The 19,691-nt window shown below is 34.6% G+C and overlaps 1 protein-coding gene across 3 annotated transcripts; it reads left to right on the forward strand.

The window, feature by feature from the left end:
• Positions 1-1,135: 1,135 nt before the first annotated feature.
• On the forward strand, positions 1,136-19,193 carry LOC127868349 (cilia- and flagella-associated protein 119-like). Of its 3 annotated transcripts, XM_052410040.1 has the most exons (11): positions 1,169-1,274; positions 3,911-3,981; positions 5,815-5,846; positions 7,956-8,021; positions 8,311-8,480; positions 9,109-9,179; positions 14,657-14,773; positions 14,993-15,053; positions 15,322-15,438; positions 16,056-16,136; positions 18,852-19,193. In XM_052410040.1, coding segments are annotated over exons 4-11 (813 nt in total). In that variant the 5' UTR covers positions 1,169-1,274; positions 3,911-3,981; positions 5,815-5,846; positions 7,956-8,019; the 3' UTR covers positions 19,046-19,193. The 3 variants fall into 3 exon arrangements, with proteins under 3 accessions (XP_052265998.1, XP_052265999.1, XP_052266000.1); XM_052410038.1 differs by lacking the exon at positions 3,911-3,981 and having other exon boundaries at positions 1,136-1,274; XM_052410039.1 differs by lacking the exons at positions 3,911-3,981; positions 15,322-15,438 and having other exon boundaries at positions 1,145-1,274.
• Positions 19,194-19,691: the final 498 nt, after the last annotated feature.

Here is a 19,691-nt window from a genome sequence, read left to right on the forward strand (position 1 = left end):
ATGTAAAGCTAATGTTCATTGGTCTATTTCTTCAGGTGCAAAACTCGACCAAGCGCCTCTTCTTGAAAAGGGCACAGTTGTGAGACACATTCAGTAGTACAACGGACGAAGTTTTTTAACTTCAAATAGATAACCATGAAACTCCAGAAACTATGATGACAGGAGAGACATTGTTGTTTTATACCATGCTTTTAGAACATAACATAAAATAAATAATTATAGAAACACGGAGCTGGAACGGCGCACTGCTGTTGTGGAGGTTTAAAACACCCGTTTAAAACACGTGAAAATGAATAGATCCCGGGGGGGGGGCTAACTTCCTATATACGGGTATATAGGGGTGTGCCGATTTTATGGGGTGTGTTTTTTTGACTGTGGGCATGGTTTTGAGCATCTAAGTATAGATATGGGTATTGAAATCAGAAATTTTCTTGTATTTAATTGCTTATAGATTTGAAAGTATCAGTATCAAAATGGGTATGATATATGGCATTCTTGTATATAAATTGGTATCAAACACTTAATTTCAGTAACGGGAAAGATGCAGAAACTTTGCTGTGTCCACTTTATCAAATTCTAGTATTTAAATGGTCCAGTTTATAAAAATTCGTGTATTGAAATGGGTCCATTTTCACAATGGTATCGTATACAAATGGGTATGCTTTAAAAAATCTTGTATCAAAATGGGTCTTTTTTATCAGAGTTCCGATATAAAAATGGGTAACATTTCGGAAGTCTCAGCGGGACATACCTACCCTTAAATTTGGGAAGTTACCCCCCCCCCCCGGGGAATAGATGTGCATACGTTAAGTTTTAGCGCCGTTTAAACTGTTGGTGCTCAGATTTTATGTGTATATAATTATCATTTATTGTGATGGTTCTAGCTGGTATCGTGAATATTTGTGTGTAGTTGTTCTATGATAGGGCATACTGCAGCATCATAATTTTGATCTTTATATCAGTATTTTTTTTAATCGAAGTATTTTTATGTTTAGAGAGTGTTCTTTTCCATATATAGTATAATTTTACCAGAGACGTAGATGTTATTTACGTCTCTGATTTTACATTAACCAAAAATCTAAAACACAGTAGGTAACAGGCACCATATATAGTAACCGCAGAGTACACTTTTGAATCTAAAGGGGAGTAACTAGAACATACCGGATGTGACAGATTTCTATGACAACATATTGACTCTTAACAAATCGTTCAATTCAATAAAGATGATTCTCCCCGATGAGCCCAAAACTGGAGATGTTCCAAAAATCATTCAAGTGTGTATTAATTGCTTTCGCGAAACCGATAAGGTTGAGACAATGGCATATTATGATAATGTCTCAATTACTGAATTAGTTACATTTTTGCTGATATTGATAATTGCAGTGTGTTGGTTTTATAATATTTACATCTATTCTTTAGTATAGACTTAAGGCTCGTGTGCTACCTTAATGCACCCTGGGTAATCTTAAAAGTACTTAAATGTAACCTGGGTATATTTAAGAAGTACCCAGCTGACAATGATAAATTGAGCCCTAGTATCGTACGATTCCCTTATTTCGAGCATAACCTAATTTCGATCACTTTTTTTACATTGAGAACGCGGCTCTCCTGATGACGTCACATGCATGCGCTCCGAGTATTTTGTTTTACTAATATTACTACAGCGATTTTTTTTCCTTCTTAATAAAGTACCGGTAAACGGCACTTTCCCAATTACGAAAAAAACTATGAATTTCCCAATTGCTGGCCAAAAATTCCCAATTTAAGGTAAAAAAATGCAACTGTTTGTTAGTTTCCCTGTGCAGCTCTATGGTTTGAACCTAGGTAAATATAATATTGACAGCTTGAAAACACTTAGAATCAATTTTAAAGTATTTGGGAGCATAAAATCAAATACACCAATTTCCCAATTTGAGGGTTTCACGACTCGATTTTTCCCAATTTTCAGGTTTTGAGGACTCAATTTTTCTCAATTGGACTGGTACGGGTAATTTTCCCAATTGGACAAAACAAATCGCTGTACTATGCTTGAAAATAATTACAGACACGACAAAAACAAGGAAAACACCAGTTTAATTGTATTTAAAAATCTTACTTCAACTGAAATAATCCAAATTTATGCCTTTTCTGTGCATTTTTTTCGGTACTCTTCTTTAAAATTGCACATTAATTATAGACCGTTGCGCTAGTGTAAACACAACTTTATCATGTATTTGATTTATTTTAATGAAAATTATTTTATTTTTTCACGATTCCCAGAAAATGTTGCATGGAAAAATCTGTGCGCGCACATCGAGAAAATAGGTTACATGACAATATACACACTTTCAGTGGGTAAACCCTGTTCGGATTGGATGATAATTTTATCAAATCTTTTAGTAGTAACATGCATGCTGAAATTTTAATTGAACAAATTGCTAATGCCATTTCTTTTTCAATTCTTGAGCACTTTTTCGTCTCAATGTTCAAAAGAAGATCGACCGAAACAGAAACATGTTAAATGGTAAATAGAAGTGATATAAAAATTTTAATAAATCTTTCAGTTTCTCTAAATTTGTTCAGTGAATCGAATTTTCAAAGTTTTGTTGACTATTTGCCTATTGCAATTGAGTACTCTCGCTTTTCTGATGTGACCTCTCGACTTAAGGTAAACAATTCGCGTAGTGTATGTCATTTGCGGGTGTGTATGGAACTATCGGCTTTGCGTGGTTGAACATGCTGTAAATAAACAATTTTGACATGGGTTGAACGGGAATGAAATAAATCTTTAAAGGAACATTGTTTATTGCGGCATTGTTTGAATTAATTCAGAAATTATTTTAGTTGTTTCCTTAACTGCTTGACTTAAGGTAATTGGAGGATATTCACGCATGTTTGCAACTTTCATATCAGTTATCTGCCTGAAACCATCATAATTTGCTGTAAATTACACAGCTTTTTTACAGACCTGTACTGTGTAAAACAGGGTCAGTAATTTATATGAAAAGGTAGGGTAGCTAGAGTCCAAAATAAATGTAGCACATTGATAGGCCTCAATAAGAATCAGTCAAACACATTTTGACATTTAACTTACATGGTACCATTCTTTCCTAGCTGGTCTGTTTTTATGCCCCCCGTAGGGTGGCATATAGTAGTTGAACTGTCCGTCAGTCTGTCTGTCTGTCCGAAAAAAAACTTTAACATTGGCCGTAACTTTTTCACTATTGAAGATAGCAACTTGATATTTGGCATGCATGTGTATCTCATGAAGCTGAACATTTTGAGTGGTGAAAGGTGAAGGTCAAGGTCATCCTTCAAGGTCAAATGTCAAAAATATGGCGTCTGTCCACCCGAAAACTTAAACATTGGCCATAACTTTTTCAATATTGAAGATAGCAACTTGATATTTGGCATGCATGTGCATCTCACGGAGCTGAACATTTTGAGTGGTGAAAGGTGAAGGTCATCCTTCAAGGTCAAATATCTAATATATGGCGTCTGTCTGTCCGTCCAAAAACTTTAACATTGGCCATAACTTTTTCACTATTGAAGATAGCAACTTGATATTTGGCATGCATGTGCATCTCATGGAGCTGAACATTATGAGTGGTAAAAGGTGAAGGTCAAGGTCATCCTCTAAGGGCAAATGTCAAATATATGGCGTCTGTCCGTCCGAAAACTTTAACATTGGCCATAACTTTTTTAATATTGAAGATAGCAACTTGATATTTGGCATGCATGTGTATCTCATGAAGCTGCACATTTTGAGTGGTGGAAGTTCAAGGTCAAGGTCATCCTTCAAGGTCAAAGGTCAAAAAAAAATAATTAAAGCGGCATTCTCATGAAGCTGCACATTTTGAGTGGTGGAAGTTCAAGGTCAAGGTCATCCTTCAAGGTCAAAGATCAACAAAAAATTATTTTTATTTCAAAGCGGAGTTCTCATGAAGTTGCACATTTTGAGTGGTGGAAGTTCAAGGTCAAGGTCATCCTTCAAGGTCAAAGGTAAAAAAACACATTATATATATTTTTTTCAAAGCGGCGCAATAGGGGGCATTGTGTTTCTGACGAACACATCTTTTGTTATTACACAATTATGGTTACCTTTATTAAAAGGCATGCTGTCATTTCATCTTACTCACTGAAGATTAAAAGCTATACTGACCTTGCTCAACCATAAAAAATAAGTATTTTGTACCTTTTACAGGCAATATACGGGTTGTTATAAACATGTTTGCCTGCCAAAGTAAACATCAAAGAAAACTACATTTGAGTACCTTTCTTACAAAAAAAGTTGTATGGAAGGTTATGCTGGTTTCCTGTGTCTGTCTGACCTGTTGGTTAAGCCACCATTTTTTTTAGATCAAATCTCTAATCTATGAGAAATATAAAGTTTACACCTCACAGATAGATCATCAGCTTGTTGAGGAGATATGCAGTTCACAGATAACAAGAACCATTACTTTTGCTTAAATATTTTTACTGTCATTTCCTGTTTTATTTTGCTTAAATTGTGTGACATGCATATCTTGTAAACTAAAAGTGACATAAAACATGAAACTTATTGAAGGTATTAACAACTCATTAAGGGAGTCATTATTTAAAAAAGAATTTTACCTTATTTACCGTACTGAATTTTCATGCTAATATATTTTGTCAAGGGCATATCTCGGCTATAATATGAGGTATCAAGGAGCTTTTTCATTGGTTTGAAGGTTGAATTTTTGGAAAACCAATTTTTAGCTCGGCTGTTTTCGGAGAAAACCCGAGGTATTGTCATAGTCAGCTCGTCGTCGTGTCGTCCACTTTGTGCTTAAACCTTTACATTTTGTCAAGGTTTTGAACATTGCCTCTTTATCAAAGTGCTTTAATCTACAACTTTGAAACTTCATATGTAGCTGCACCTTGACTAGCTCTACATGCCACACCCATTTTTGGGTCACTAGGTCAAAGGTCAAGGTCACCGTGACCAGTAAAAAAACGTGACAGGCTTTCATTTATTTACAACTGCACCCGCAGCTGAGTGTGGCACCTGTATGCGGTGCTCTTTTTCAACTGAACAAACTATGCCCTTTAACAATGCAGCCTGCAGGTGGTATTTCAGGCACAACAGGTACAGTTTTAGGTTATTTATATGCCCCTTGATCGAATGATAGGGTGTATATTGTTTTTTGCCTGTCCGTCTGTCATTGTATGTGTCTGTCTGTCTGTCTGTCTGTCTGTCTGTCTGTCTGTCTGTCTGTCTGTCTGTCTGTCTGTCTGTCTGTCTGTCTGTCTGTCTGTCTGTCTGTCACAAACTTTAACCTTGGTTAAACTTTTGCAATAACTTTTGTAATTTTGAAGATAGCAACTTGATATTTGGCATGCATGTTTATCTCATGGAGCTGCACATTTTGAGTGGTGAAAGGTCAAGGTCATTCTTCAAGGTCAAAGGTAAAAAAAAGCGGTGCAGTAGGGGCATTGTGTTTCTGACAAACATATCTCTTGTTTACAGCTAGGCTTGAATAAAATATTTTTTATTTGTGTTTGTTTTTATACAAACAGAAAGGTCATTTTGAATGGCAACAGATTTACAAAATTATCAATGAAACACTTTGTGAAGATGGCCTTAGGGTATGTCTTTAATCATAAAAGTTAGTTTTATTACCAATAATTGACTTCAAAAAAATCTGTTGTTACTTTCACAAAAAGACCAAACATCAATTTAACTGTTTTTTAATGCAAAAATAACATAGACATAAATATTAGCTTACATGTAGAGATGGAGATAAACAATATATGTTGGTAACTATACTATAATCTTTTATCAATGTATGTTTGTTCTTTTTTCTTTTACAGCCACGAAACCACAAAGCTAAAGTCAGTGTTTGGTATGTAATTTTTTTTAATTGTTTTCTTTGTTTTAAAAGATATGTATATTGGTTTTGATGATCGGTTTTAAGACCGTATTTTCATACATACATACATAGTTACATAGTAGATTCTGGTAGAAGGGATTTACTCATGTGACACCAGCTCTTTATTTTCGTCAATATAATGGATGTTCAACACCGTAATGACTGTTGACTTGTAATTGTACTTGATCACTTAATCTTTCCAGAATCGGTCAAGTCTTCTTTCAAAAGCTCTTACTGATTGCAAATTAACTACACTAGGTGGTAAACTATTCCAATTGTCAACTGTTTTGAAAATAAATGAGTGCTTTTTGATATTTAATCGTGCCCTTTTCTTAAATAACATTTGTTCATGTCCTCTTGTTCTGTCATAAATGCAACGTATCCAAAACATGTGTGCCAAATTGGTACTCGGCCGACAGAAATATGACAGTTCAAAAGATGCCTTGTATGAACTACACTGGCTACCAGTAAAGGCTAGGATAACATTCAAAATTCTGAACTTCATGTATAATTGTTCTGTTGGTAACGCGCCAAAATACCTTACAGAACTTTTAAAAGAAAAAGTACCAGCACGTAACCTACGATCTAATGTCTCGTATGACGGATGTAATGATGTAAAACGCTCAAAGAGAAAAACTTTCATGGACAGGAGTTTCAGAGTTGTTGGTCTGAAACTGTGGAATGACCTTCCATCAATCATCCGGACTTTTACATCAATAACCATTTTCAAAAGGAATTTGAAAACATTTCTCTTCAGAGACTTTTACAACCTATTTTAATTTGAATACCTGTGATTTAAAAAAATAATCGAGACTCAGTTGTACGGGCTTATTTGTCACTAGGACTCATAGGACCAAGCAATTCAAGAATTGTGCGGGCTTCTTTGCTCAAAAAGGATATTTTTTGTACAAGTGACTGGTAACCAAGAATCATTAGGGCTTCTAAATTGCTCAATGATTGAATTACATCAACCAGGTGTCTTTTAGTCATGCTTAGGCCTTGTAGTTGTGTCTTATAGTCACACTGTAATTTTAACCTTCAAGTTGTGTCTTGTAGTCACACTTGGTCAGTCTATTTGTGACTTGTAGTCACGATAGTTCAAATAAGGTTAAAACCCAAAAGAAGTGTCCTTAAGTATGACAGGTGACCGGTAGCTGTGGGATCCGACAGCCAGAGTGCAGAAATATCCTTTTACGTATCCTTTTAGTTAATGAAAAACAGTGTCTTTATGTTGCCAAATATTTGCTCATATTATCATTATAATTATTGTCTTAACTCTAGTTATATCAATTTATTACATAATATTTTACTTTTACTGTGTTTTAATAGTGTAGCCGGTATTGTTTTATTACTCAAGTTCCTTACAGCATTATTATTTATATCACACATATTAAGATCATTAATCCTTTAATTAATGCTGCATAATATTATCAACACCTCTTATTTTTTATCAATTTTATGTACATAAATATGTTTTGTACAACGCCATTTAATATAATTATATAAATAGGCGTTTCATCAAATTAGCAAGTTTCAAGTTTCTGTCTGATGTTATATCACTTCTTTTGCTGAAAAGTTCTTCTGGGTTATAATCATATTTATCATTCATAATCTTGAATGTTTCAATCATATCTCCACGTATGCGTCTGTAGGTTAATGTTGGCAATTTGTCATTCACTAGTGAGCATTTGGTAGAAAACATCATTTATTATCTGATATTTGAACCAAGCAAATCTGATTAAATTTGTAGAGTTAACCCTTTCAGTGCGGGAACCGAATTTTGAAGGCCTTTGCAAACAGTTTGGATCCAGATGAGACGCCACAGAACGTGGCGTCTCTTCAGGATCCAAACTGTTTGCTATTCTGATAATATTCTTTGAAAAAAATCGAAGAAAATGCTAATTTTAGAAATTCAGCAGACAACATTTTAGCAGACGACAAATTTCCCAGCATGCAAAGAGTTAAAGTGGATTTCATAGTATTTCAAAGAAGGATGTCAGTCAGCATGATAATGTATATGTCACTTTCTGGAAACATATCATGCTGTTTCATAAAATTACTTATGTTTAATTGAATTTTCAGGGCTGACCTTACAGTGGATGACCTAGATCGCATCAATGAGTCATTAAATGCAGATCATATTAAAATGTGAGGAACATTTTTGTGATGTTATGCACAATGTAGTTTTTAAATAAATGACATTCTAAGGGTAATTTAAAATACTAGTAAAATGTAGTTTCATGTACATTTATTCTTAAGTTCCAGAGATACCAGAAAACAAATAACTCATAAGCATTTGCAAGTGATTAATGGTAAGTTCTTCCTGTTATAATAAAAATGGTGAAAAAAAACTTTTGCTGTTCTATTAGCTTTTCAACAAAAACAAGAAAACATCTTTGTCAAGATTTGACAACAATACTGTGCTGTTGTATTCCAGGGTGTTGGCAGATATATTCCATCTTGATGACCACAAAACAAGTCTGAAGACAGGAATTGTGATGGATCTATACTACTACACTCTCCAGTTTGCACGGGAACATAAGTTCACAAAAGAACAAACATCAGCTTTCTTCTCAATTGTCAAGAAAACACATGAAGTTTGCACAGGTGTTCTTATAGTTTTTTTATCCCCGCCGAATTTCAGAGGTGGTATAGTAATTAATTGGTCCTGTCCGTCTGTCCGTCCGGCCGAAACTTTGTCCGGAGCATAACTCCAAATCTATTCAATGAATTTACTTTAAACTTAGAATATAAACAGATGACAACTAGGAGAAGTGCAGTGACCAAGAACCATAACTCTATCTACCTTAGTTTTTGAATTATCTCCCCTTTTATATAACTTTGAAGTAATTTTTGTCCGGAGCATAACTCTAAATATACTAAAGGGATTTACTTGAAACTTAAAATATAAACAGATGGCAACTAGAGAAGAGCAGCTTTATCTACCTCAGTTTTTGAATTATTGTTTATACATTTATTATATTCCATTTATTAAACATTTGCATTTAGGATAAGCATGTATTGTGTAACACACTAAAACAGAGAATGAATTCTTCTGAATTCTGTTTTCTATTCAAATAAAATTGTGTTTTCTAAATGAACTTTTCATGTGAATCTATCTCCAAGTCACTTGAAAAACAATCAATCAAGTGCAAATCGATCAAATAAACTTCCATTAATTCTGTGTGTAGTTTTTTTCCAAACTAAAGGCTAATAACGATTTTTGTTATTGCAGAAACACCCTTTGGCAACCTGGATCAGACATTTTCATACTTCAAAGAGCTGGTACTCTGTCATGCAGTGAATGTAGGTAGCTTTGTATTTGAAGCATTTAAATAAATGAGATTTTTCTTTACAATTCTGAATGGTTATAATACAAATAACACCTTTTGTGATTTACAAATAATCACTTTGACACATTTACATGCCTTTTGATATACAAAAATGAAACATGTAATTAAGTAGCACTCATAGCAATTATATATCAGACTTGTCTATGTAGACTTTATAAAAAAAAACACTACAAACATCAGCTGCACATGTTTTTGTTTGGTGCTTGGTATATTATTTGCTGTTTTATTCCGGCTCTGTTGAAGGACTCTTTCTTACATATTCTACATTTTAACCAATGTGCCCCATGAATGGTGCATGGTAATTCAGTCCTCCACTGATTTTAAATTCTCAATTACATACACATGTATACTGCAATGAAAGATGTGCTTATTATCGCCCTCTAACCTGTATCACCTCAAAAGACAGTAAAATAATGGTTTAACAAAAGTTCATATCAGAATAAGGTGGACAAGTCATAAAATACATGAATTTGATTAAAATATTACTGAAAAGTGCTGATAAACATTCTATTATCTTGTACATCAGCCACCCCACAACCCATCCTGTGGAAAATAGGCCAATTATTTCAGTTGTCAGCAGGTTTTTCGTACAGCATTGTTATAATTCTACAGTAAGTAATGTGATTAAGAAAACGCTTATATTGCACCACATAACATTTAAGATGGTTAGGTATTTTGTGTCAAGCTCTATTTCATAGGAAAGAGCTGTTTGTTATTTGGAAGTCAGGGCCCAAAATAGGCTTAAAAGAAATTTAGTTTCAAAAAGGGGGGTTAAACCATAGTTTGGCAATAATTTAGTTATCGGAGATGAAACGGCGTCAGGGGAAAATGAAATCAGAGTAATTTTAGTTATATACTACTGTACACATGCGTCAATACCGGTAATGTGTATCACATGAGAAAATGAATCGTACATCCAATTTCTCAAACGTCAAATAATCGGTGTCATGAAATAAGATAACAGATTTGTTAATGGTTTTTCTTCAATAACTGTTGTATCCCAACGTCTATGATTATGAAACAAAAACCGAGGGAAGCACGAACACTGTAGAGCAGAAAGCGCGTACCTGTAATTATTTTAAAGAAATGTAAATATTAAGTGGCTTACCGGGTGAAAATATCTGCTTCCTTTTCACCAAAATCACGAAAATGACATCATCTTGGAAGTAAGTTCCAAATTACCTCACTAAAACATGGTAAGCTCCCATATACACATGACCCCTCGGCCTGTAAAAGGAATACATGTATAATTAATTAGGCATCTCTCAAAATTATTTCCAATATACCAGTAGAGGTCGCCATGGCATTGTGGATACGGTGTTTGCCTTCCTTGCAACCGGGAAGTCACAGGTTCCATTCCAACTGCATGAGCAATCTTGAGACCCCCTCCCAAAGACATCAAGTAATGGCTTTACCCAGGAAAGTGACTCAAGATTGTTTCAATAAACCTAAGGCTTTTGCTGCAAGTTAGCCAAAAAATAGGTTTAAACTGAACTAAACTATATATTATTATAGCTTTTCTTTAAATTATGTGTTTAATGTAATGTTTTACAGTTCAAATAGTGCACATAATTCTGTATTCGTTTGCATAGATTTTAAGTTTCTTTTGATAAACTTGTTTAATACATGTATTTAGAAACCACATTTAAACAAGTTCAATTAGACACTTTAAGTATGGTAACATTGTTGTGTATTTTTGTATGAATTTTTATATCGTACTTAACACAATATGACAATTACAGGTTGAATGAAACAGATTAATTTTGACATAACATATTATCATAAACATTGAACTTTTTTGAGGAAACAATATTTGGAATACCAACGTTCTCATAGTGCAGAAACATACTGATCAATGATTATGCTGGTTTTGCTGACAATGGGGTGTTCTTGTAAATTGTGACCATCATCTTCATTGAACTTGAGAAAGGTAATCTGTGTTGGTGTTTCTGGCTCATCAACTGGAATCCTCCAAGAAGATTCAGGTTTCTGTTTACTGACATGGAAGGTGTCTGTTGATGTCTATTTTGTGCATTCTAATTTCAAATAATCACTACACTCAGTGAGAGACACCCAACATATCTCTAAAGAGAATTCTACATTCACCCATACCAACTGCTGCTTGTAAGTTGATGGCTTCCTAAACTGGTGGCAATTTTGCAAAAATCTTTTGCAATTTGATAGATTTGTGAAAATTTGTTGTGTCAGTCATGTAGTTAAAACCAACTGTGGCAAAGCTAGACATGTGTGTTGCCTAGCTAAATAAGTCAGAAGCATCCTGAATTATAACTTTCCTATTTTAATCGCATTGTAAGCCAAACCCTTGGCAGTTCTTTCCAAACCTGTGGCCTTTCTTGTTACCAGATTCAAAATAGTTATCTATTGTCTGGCATTCTAAAATATTGTAGTTGTACCGGTATTACAACGTTGAAGATAACCTTGTCCTCATATCATGATGTCTGGTTGTCTGTCCAAAAATGACATAATGGTATGTCTTGAATGCTTTCCTTAACTTAATTATGAATGGTTTCTGGTAAGGTGACAACAGTGTTATCGTTGTTTGCTAATGTGTCTTACCCTAAGACAGTACTTTAGTGCTGCAGTCTTTTGATTTGCTTGAAGTAAACAACCATAGTTTATACAGGTCACACCTGGTTAAAGTAGACCTATTGTATTTCCTGCAAGTGTAATTTTCTGCCAAATCTATTTGGACTCCAACTTGCTGTGCTGGCAGGTTTTTGAAAAATGTTCTTGCCTAATGAATTTTGGTTTTAACCCAGTATACATTCTCTATGAAATCTTGTTTGTGGTTCTCTATGTGGTCCAATTTTTTTTGCTGGCCTGTTTTTGTGTCTGTAATTCTCATAAAAAACTTTGTAAGTCTTTGTCAATGACAAGAACTTTCCACTAAGGAACAGTTAAATTTTAATCTGATGTGTCTAAAACTTTCTATCTACCTATGCCCCCCCCCCCCTTTGCAAACACATGAAGAAATGAGAGTGTCTCAATAAGCCTAAGGCTTTATATGCAATTGAGCCAAAATAAATAGGTTTAAACTAAACACATTAGGATTAACAGACTTGCAAGCATTTTTGCTGTGCATGCCATGTTATGATGTTTTTATGTCCTCCACCACTATAGTGGGGGACATATTGTTTTTGCCCTGTCTGTTGGTTGGTTGGTTGGTTTGTGTGTTTGTTTGTTTGCTCCAACTTTAACATTTGCCATAGCTTTTGCAATATTAAAGATAGCAACTTCATATTTGGCATGCATGTGTAACTCATGGAACTGCACATTTTGAGTGGTGAAAAATCAAGGTCAAGGTCATCCTTCTAGGTCAAAGGTCAAATATATGGGTCAAAATTGCTCATTTAATGTACACTTTTGCAATATTGAAGATAGCAACTTGATATTTGGCATGCATGTATATCTCATGGAGCTGCACATTTTGAGTGGTGAAAGGTCAAGGTCATCCTTCAAGGTCAGAGGTAAAATATATGGGGACATAGTGTTTCACAAACACATCCCTTGTTTATTTTGAATTATGAAAAAGAAAAAAAAATGTCCATAGATACATGATGAACTCTGGCCTTTGTCAGATTCCACAAAACATGACACTTAAAACTCTTTAATTTGCCATGTGAATAATGATCAAACACCTGTCATTCTACATACATAAATTATTCAAATTAAAATAGAGTTCAGGTTTTTAGACTAACAGCTTTTTTTTATATTAATGTACAAAGCATATTTTGAAAACACTGAAATAATGTAACATACCAAGTTGTGTGTAAATAATGGCTGCCAGTATTATGCTACCGTAATACTGGTAATATCACACCAACAAATGATATCACTAACAATTTGTATATGGTACACTTACAAGTATAGTTTAGCAGATATTAAATGTAACCTTCTCTGTCACTACAACTAATTGGAATGATGTATAATTTGTCTTGATATCTTAGAGGTTGGTCAGTTAATTTTTTGATCTTCAACAATTAATCAGTTTAAATCAATAGTGTACTTTCCAAATTTGATCCACAAATCTACCTGAAAATGGATCATGGACAAAACATAACATTTGTGTTAATTACATATTCAAAATTTATTAAGTTTGTAAATGGAAAATTTCTAAAGTAAATAATAATATTGTGATGTGTGCATTTTAAGATATATTTGCAAAATCACTTAGTTTGGTATTCAAGTCAATAAATTGAGGCTTTTAAAAAACTATTGTTTTGAGTACTTTGTCTCATAATGATTCTTGTTTATTCTTAATGCAAATGCACACAAAACGGAGTACAATTTATATATAATGTAAGTTTTTATTATGTAACCTATCCTAATTTTATCATGGTTATCAGGATAAAATGTCCACCATTTGAATAGAGAGTCTAGTTCATTGCATTTTTTACATTACATGAAAAACCATATGTTGAACCTCTCAAAGAAAATCTTGTGTGTGATCTATCGACTTATAGACCAGCTTTCTATATCGTACAAAAATGTTTATTGTCAACATCATGATTGCTTAAGGTAGCGCACCTCTAATGATTTCCCGCGATTTCTTCGAAGGTTGAAGAGCCTACTATTAGGTGCCGTAGCCCAGTGGTTAAGGCGGTAGACTAGGTTCGAATCCTGCCGACGACGTATACTTTTTTGCGACGCGTTTTATTTATTTTCTAACGTAATTTGATTTAATATGGCATATAAGCTATATTTATTGTTAAATATGTTGCAATTTTTATGCACATTCTTCAATTATTAAAATTAAAACAACGTTATGGCGAAATTGGGTGATTTACTGTTGAAAATACGAACCATGCATGTTGCATTTTTATTTTTATTTCAAAAAGTAAACGGTAAATCTGTCTATTTCTTGGTATTTTTGCTGTATATAGTGTTTCTATAAAAACTAAGTTTAAAATATGACTTAAATGATACTATTTTGAATTTTATGACACTTTGTGTCTAACCGACCCAATTTTTACTTGGCTGAAATCACTTACATTTCATGGCGCTCTTCCATAGATAAAAATTTGTAAAAAATAAATGTCTGTAAAAGAATACTTATTTCATCTTGTTTTAACTTTAAACACCTTTACAGCATCTGTACACACCAACTGCATGCCCATATTTGGAAATTTGAATGAATTATGGAACTTTTATATACCCCAGGGGTGAAAATAAATTGGACAAAAGCCGAGCGTGGGGGTGGTTTTGAAAAAATCGGTATATTTTTTTGAAAAGCATGGAAAGCCTACCTACAAATTTGCATGTAGTTCAGTGAAATGATGCTGATTAAGAAAATAATTAATTAGATTATATTTGGATATGTGCCCATTAGAGGTGCGCTACCTTAATGAGCTGTTACATCAATACCCAATGACCCAAGAAATATGTGATGATGTCATTCCTCTTTCACAGAGACCCCCACACAGCATTGAGCTGTTTTCGGCTGATCAAGTGCGGCTCGTCTCAGAATATGTAGTGAATACATACTTCAGGCATTTCAAGATGTATAAATATGCTTTCACGCCATTGGTAATGCATTTGATACATCATTTTATGTTTAGTTCATTAAGTATTGTTGGAAAATATTGTAAAAATTGGCATTGGCTATTGCAAAAGATATAAAGTTTGTGTTGCAAACATTAATTTTTTTTATAGCAAAAATCACCAGATCATTGTTGGTATTGTGATAAATTATCTACTGCCTTCATATATTAAGAAATATTAAAAAGTGAACATGTATCCCTCTAGGTGAGGCTGGACCTATCAATTAACTATGTTGGAATGCCACCAACCCCACCTCCAACAGAAGGTAAGAGGGTTGTGAATAAAGAAAAGGGCTATGAAAAAAACTATTCTAGATAAACTTAATAAATTTTTAAATTGATTGTATTTCATTCAACTTTAGTTTGTTTAATATTTGCTGACCCAAATCAAGGTACATTGTATATGTATGTATTAAGCTTGCAAATAAAATATGTTTATAAAATATTATCTAAAATGCCTGTAGGTCAAAACTGTTCCACATTTTCCACCAATACTGTTCCACATTTTCAACCCTTTTAATGACATCCTATTAGATGAGTTGTTGGTTACCATGGTAGCCAAACGGAAGGCTGAAATTCACACAAGATCAGGGTCTGTTGTGCGTAATGAGACTCCACGGGATGTCAATGATGAGGACATGTGGGATCTGGGTAAATGATGAGCACGCAAATGCATGCACAGGGAAACAGAGTCTTGAGTATTCTTAAGATGCAAAATATGATGATCTTTTCTTAATTGTGTGGTATGTTTGGCTTTGAATCTCTGACAGGTCCTTGTTTTGTTGTCTTATCTATATAAACAGTGTTTTTGTTGTTGTGAGCAGCATTTGCACACTTAACTTCTCAGATTAATATGTGAATTCAATGGTAAGTGCTCAGGTTTATATAATGCAATAAAAACAACACATTGCAGCTCTACTCTCCGTCAGTCCCAGAAGGATACTCAAGGCATTTACCATTGGGATGGCTCCAAATATTTAAACTCAAGCATTTTAAATGTAAACATACATAAAAGTAAAATCCTGAATATTTTTTCTGTTCCATTTATTTATTTTCTTCCTTGTATACTGCAATGAAATACACACCTGCACATGCACAAAGTCAATAAATTATAAATGAGTGTACATTCTGTTGATGTCCATAAGTATCAGTTTACAATGTATAACCATAAATTACTTGCATGAATCATGAATCTTTAATTTCAAACATTCTTATCCAGTAACCTTCAATGATTAATTAGGTATTACAATATGGTACTAATCTTTCAGTGGATGAAGGTGAGCCTGAGGTCACAGACGAGCAGCCCGAACTGGAGCCTGAACCAGAGAGAGTAGAGACCCCTCAGCCTGGTATGTGATCACCTCATGGCATGTTGGTTGTATCTGCATGGACCATGGATATATTGTAGTGCCCAGAAACCATGCTATACTGAATCCCATGGGGATGTATGTTTCATAACTAGACTAAGCTATGAAGCCAAAATATATGATTGTCATGCAAACATTAGATGTTTATTTTACCTCATATTTATGGATCACACATACACTGCCATCTGTGTACTTGAGATGGTAAACTATGCCAGCTTTATCACCTCTGTACATCGGGGATCTATATTCAATGTTAAGAGTCAGGTTTAAGTCACATCTGCTAAAAGCTTACATGTACTTAACCTATAAAGCATTCATAGCCTGAAGCCCAGGGATATCTCATACGCTGTTTCATTGTGTAAAATCAGCTGTTTTCATATATTTATGCCCCCCTTCGAAGAAGAGGGGGTATATTGTTTTGCACATGTCGGTAGGTCGGTCGGTCCGTCCGTCCACCAGATGGTTTCCGGATGATAACTCAAGAACGCTTACGCCTAGGATCATGAAACTTCATAGGTACATTGATCATGACTGGCAGATGACCCCTATTGATTTTGAGGTCACTAGGTCAAAGGTCAAGGTCACAGTGACTTGTTCTTGGATGCAGTTTATGCTTCCAAAGGACCACATTTGCAGATTATATTATGTTGTGGGGTCTATCTACCAGCGCTAGGGCTGTCCCAAAATTTCTTTGAGCCAGCCAGGTTTTTGTTTTTCAGTGCGCGAAAACTTGTTTGGAAATAATTATATACATGTACTATCAACTTGTTATGCCCCCCTTCGAAGAAGAGGGGATATATTGTTTTGCACATGTTGGTCCGTCGGTCTGTCGGTCGGTCCGTACACCAGATGGTTTCCGAATGATAACTAACGAACGCCTAGTCCTAGGATAATGAAACTTCATAGGTGCATTGATCATGAATGGCAGGTGACCCCTATTGATTTTCAAGTCACTAGGTCAAAGGTCAAGGTCACAGTGACTCGAAACAGTAAAACGGTGTCCGGATGATAACTCAAGAATGCTTACGCCTCGGTTCATGAAACTTCATAGGTACATTGATCATGACTGGCAGATGACCCCTATTGATTTTCAGGTCACTAGGTCAAAGGTCAAGGTCACAGTGACTCGAAATAGTAAAATGGTTTCCGGATGATAACTCAACAATACTTACACCTAGGATCATGAAACTTCATAGGTACATTGATCATGACTGGCAGATGACCCCTATTGATTTTCGGGTCACTAGGTCAAGGTCACAGTGACTCGAAACAGTAAAATGGTTTCCGGATGATAACTCAAGAATGCTTACACCTAGGATCATGAAACTTCATAGGGACATTGATCATGACTGGCAGATGACCCCTATTGATTTTCAGGTCTCTAGGTCAAAGGTCAAGGTCACAGTGACTCGAAATAGTAAAATGGTTTCCGGATGATAACTCAAGAATGCTTATGCCTAGGATCATGAAACTTCATAGGTACATTGATCATGACTGGCAGATAACCCCTATTGATTTTCAGGTCGCTAGGTCAAAGGTCAAAGTCACAGTGACAAAAAACGTATTCACACAATGGCTGCCACTACAACTAACAGCCCATATGGGGGGCATGCATGTTTTACAAACAGCCGTTGTTTTATTGGCATTTATTAAATGTATAATGTTATAAAATCAAAATATGAGCAAGCAGTTAGTATGTCCATTATTCGGTATTGATTGTAATTTCCATACCAGAATGGAAATTTATGTTTTTGTGGAGTAAGACCATGTGCCAATACTCGCAAGTTACTCAACTTTTTTTTTTGAAACAATTTATATTGTTTTAATTTTTTATGGCATTTAGAAAGTACTGGTATTTGTTGGTTACATTTTCAATACTTAATAACATTAATACTTTCCAAACACTATAAAATGGTTGGTAATAAAATGTGTTATAGACACATTTTAAATACATGATATTATTTATTATTTAAAATGTGAACAACAAGTACTCTTCCAATGCCATCAAAACATAAATTTATGATAACATGAACATTTTTAATTCAATTATTTTTATAAAATAAATATTATATATTTGTAAGAAACACAATGCCCCCTAATGTGCTGCTTTGAACTTTATTTTTTCTTTTGACCTTGAAGGATGACCTTGACCTTTCACCGCTCAAAATGTGCAGCTCCATGAGATACACATGCATGCCAAATATCAAGTTGCTTTCATCAATATTGCAAAAGTTATGACCAAGGTTAAAGGTTTGTGACACATACAATGACAGACACATGCAATGACAGACAGACAGACAGACAGACAGACAGACAGACAGACAGACAGACAGACAGCAGACAGACAGACAGACAGACAGACAGACAGACAGACAGACAGACAGACAGACAGACAGACAGACAGACAGACAGACAGACAGCTAGACAGGCCAAAAACAATATACCCCCTATCATTCGATCCAGGGGCATAATAATGTGTTTTTGCCATGTTATCTAGATGAGTCTGAAGCAAGGAAGGAGTTGCGAGGGATGATCCAGACATACCTGTCTGAGGGGATTAATTTGATAAACTAATGTGTTTTTGTCATGTTATCTAGATGAGTCTGAAGCAAGGAAGGAGCTGCGAGGGATGATCCAGACATACCTGTCTGAGGGGATTAATTTGATAAACTAATGTGTTTTTGCCATGTTATCTAGATGAGTCTGAAGCAAGGAAGGAGCTGCGAGGGATGATCCAGACATACCTGTCTGAGGAGATCAAGAAGATGAAGCTGACCATGGACGACCAGCTCAAGTCTACAGAGGAGATTCTCAACAAGAAACTCGACATAGCAGAGGGTGGAGGCAAGAAGAGTGGACGCAACTCTGCTAAGGGGGCAAAGAAAAAGTGATACAGATATCATATCAGGACTTGTGTGTGTGTTATCTTTTAATCTTGATATTTGTTGTTAATTATTATTATGTGTAGATATTGCAAATACTTGAAAAAAGTGTATACATTTATTACTGGTTTTTCTAATAAACAAAATGTTAACTAAATGCCATTCTTTTAATATATATATATATAAATATAAAAATTAACTTCCTCTTGAAATATATAAATATATATATATATGATCTTACTTCAGTTAATTATTTGAATAACCTTTTGATAGATATATGAACTACCCATACTTAATCCGTATGCACATAAATGTAAATTATGTATATCATATGTAGAAACACATGTTATGCAGGAATTGGTTTCTATGCAATCAGCAATATGAATACCATATTTTATTGTTCCAACCAATCTGTCCGAGTGGAACTATACTAAATGCAGTTTGTGACCTTTTTATGAAATATTGATTGTCATCCCCGCATTAAGTGTAAGAACAGGCATTCTAATGTCTCGCTAAATTTGTTAAATTGAATTTATAAAATAAAACACTTCATTCAAATCAGAATCTTACAGTAATAATATAGTAGCTAACGTTTCTCAAGACAAGTGCAAGTTTTATTTACCGATCCATCAGCCTCTTCGTATGGGTACATCTA

The sequence above is a fragment of the Dreissena polymorpha genome, chromosome 2, assembly GCF_020536995.1.
Source record: "Dreissena polymorpha isolate Duluth1 chromosome 2, UMN_Dpol_1.0, whole genome shotgun sequence".
Taxonomy (NCBI): Eukaryota; Metazoa; Mollusca; class Bivalvia; order Myida; family Dreissenidae; genus Dreissena; species Dreissena polymorpha.

Coding starts and splice junctions, on each gene's coding strand:
- LOC127868349 (XM_052410038.1), top strand. CDS start 1,224: ATGATTCTCCCCGATGAGCCCAAAACTGGAGATGTTCCAAAAATCATT. Junction 1,275..5,814: donor ATGTTCCAAAAATCATTCAA/GTGTGTATTAAT, acceptor TTTCTTTTACAG/CCACGAAACCACAAAGCTAA. Junction 15,054..15,321: donor AACCCCACCTCCAACAGAAG/GTAAGAGGGTTG, acceptor ACATCCTATTAG/ATGAGTTGTTGGTTACCATG.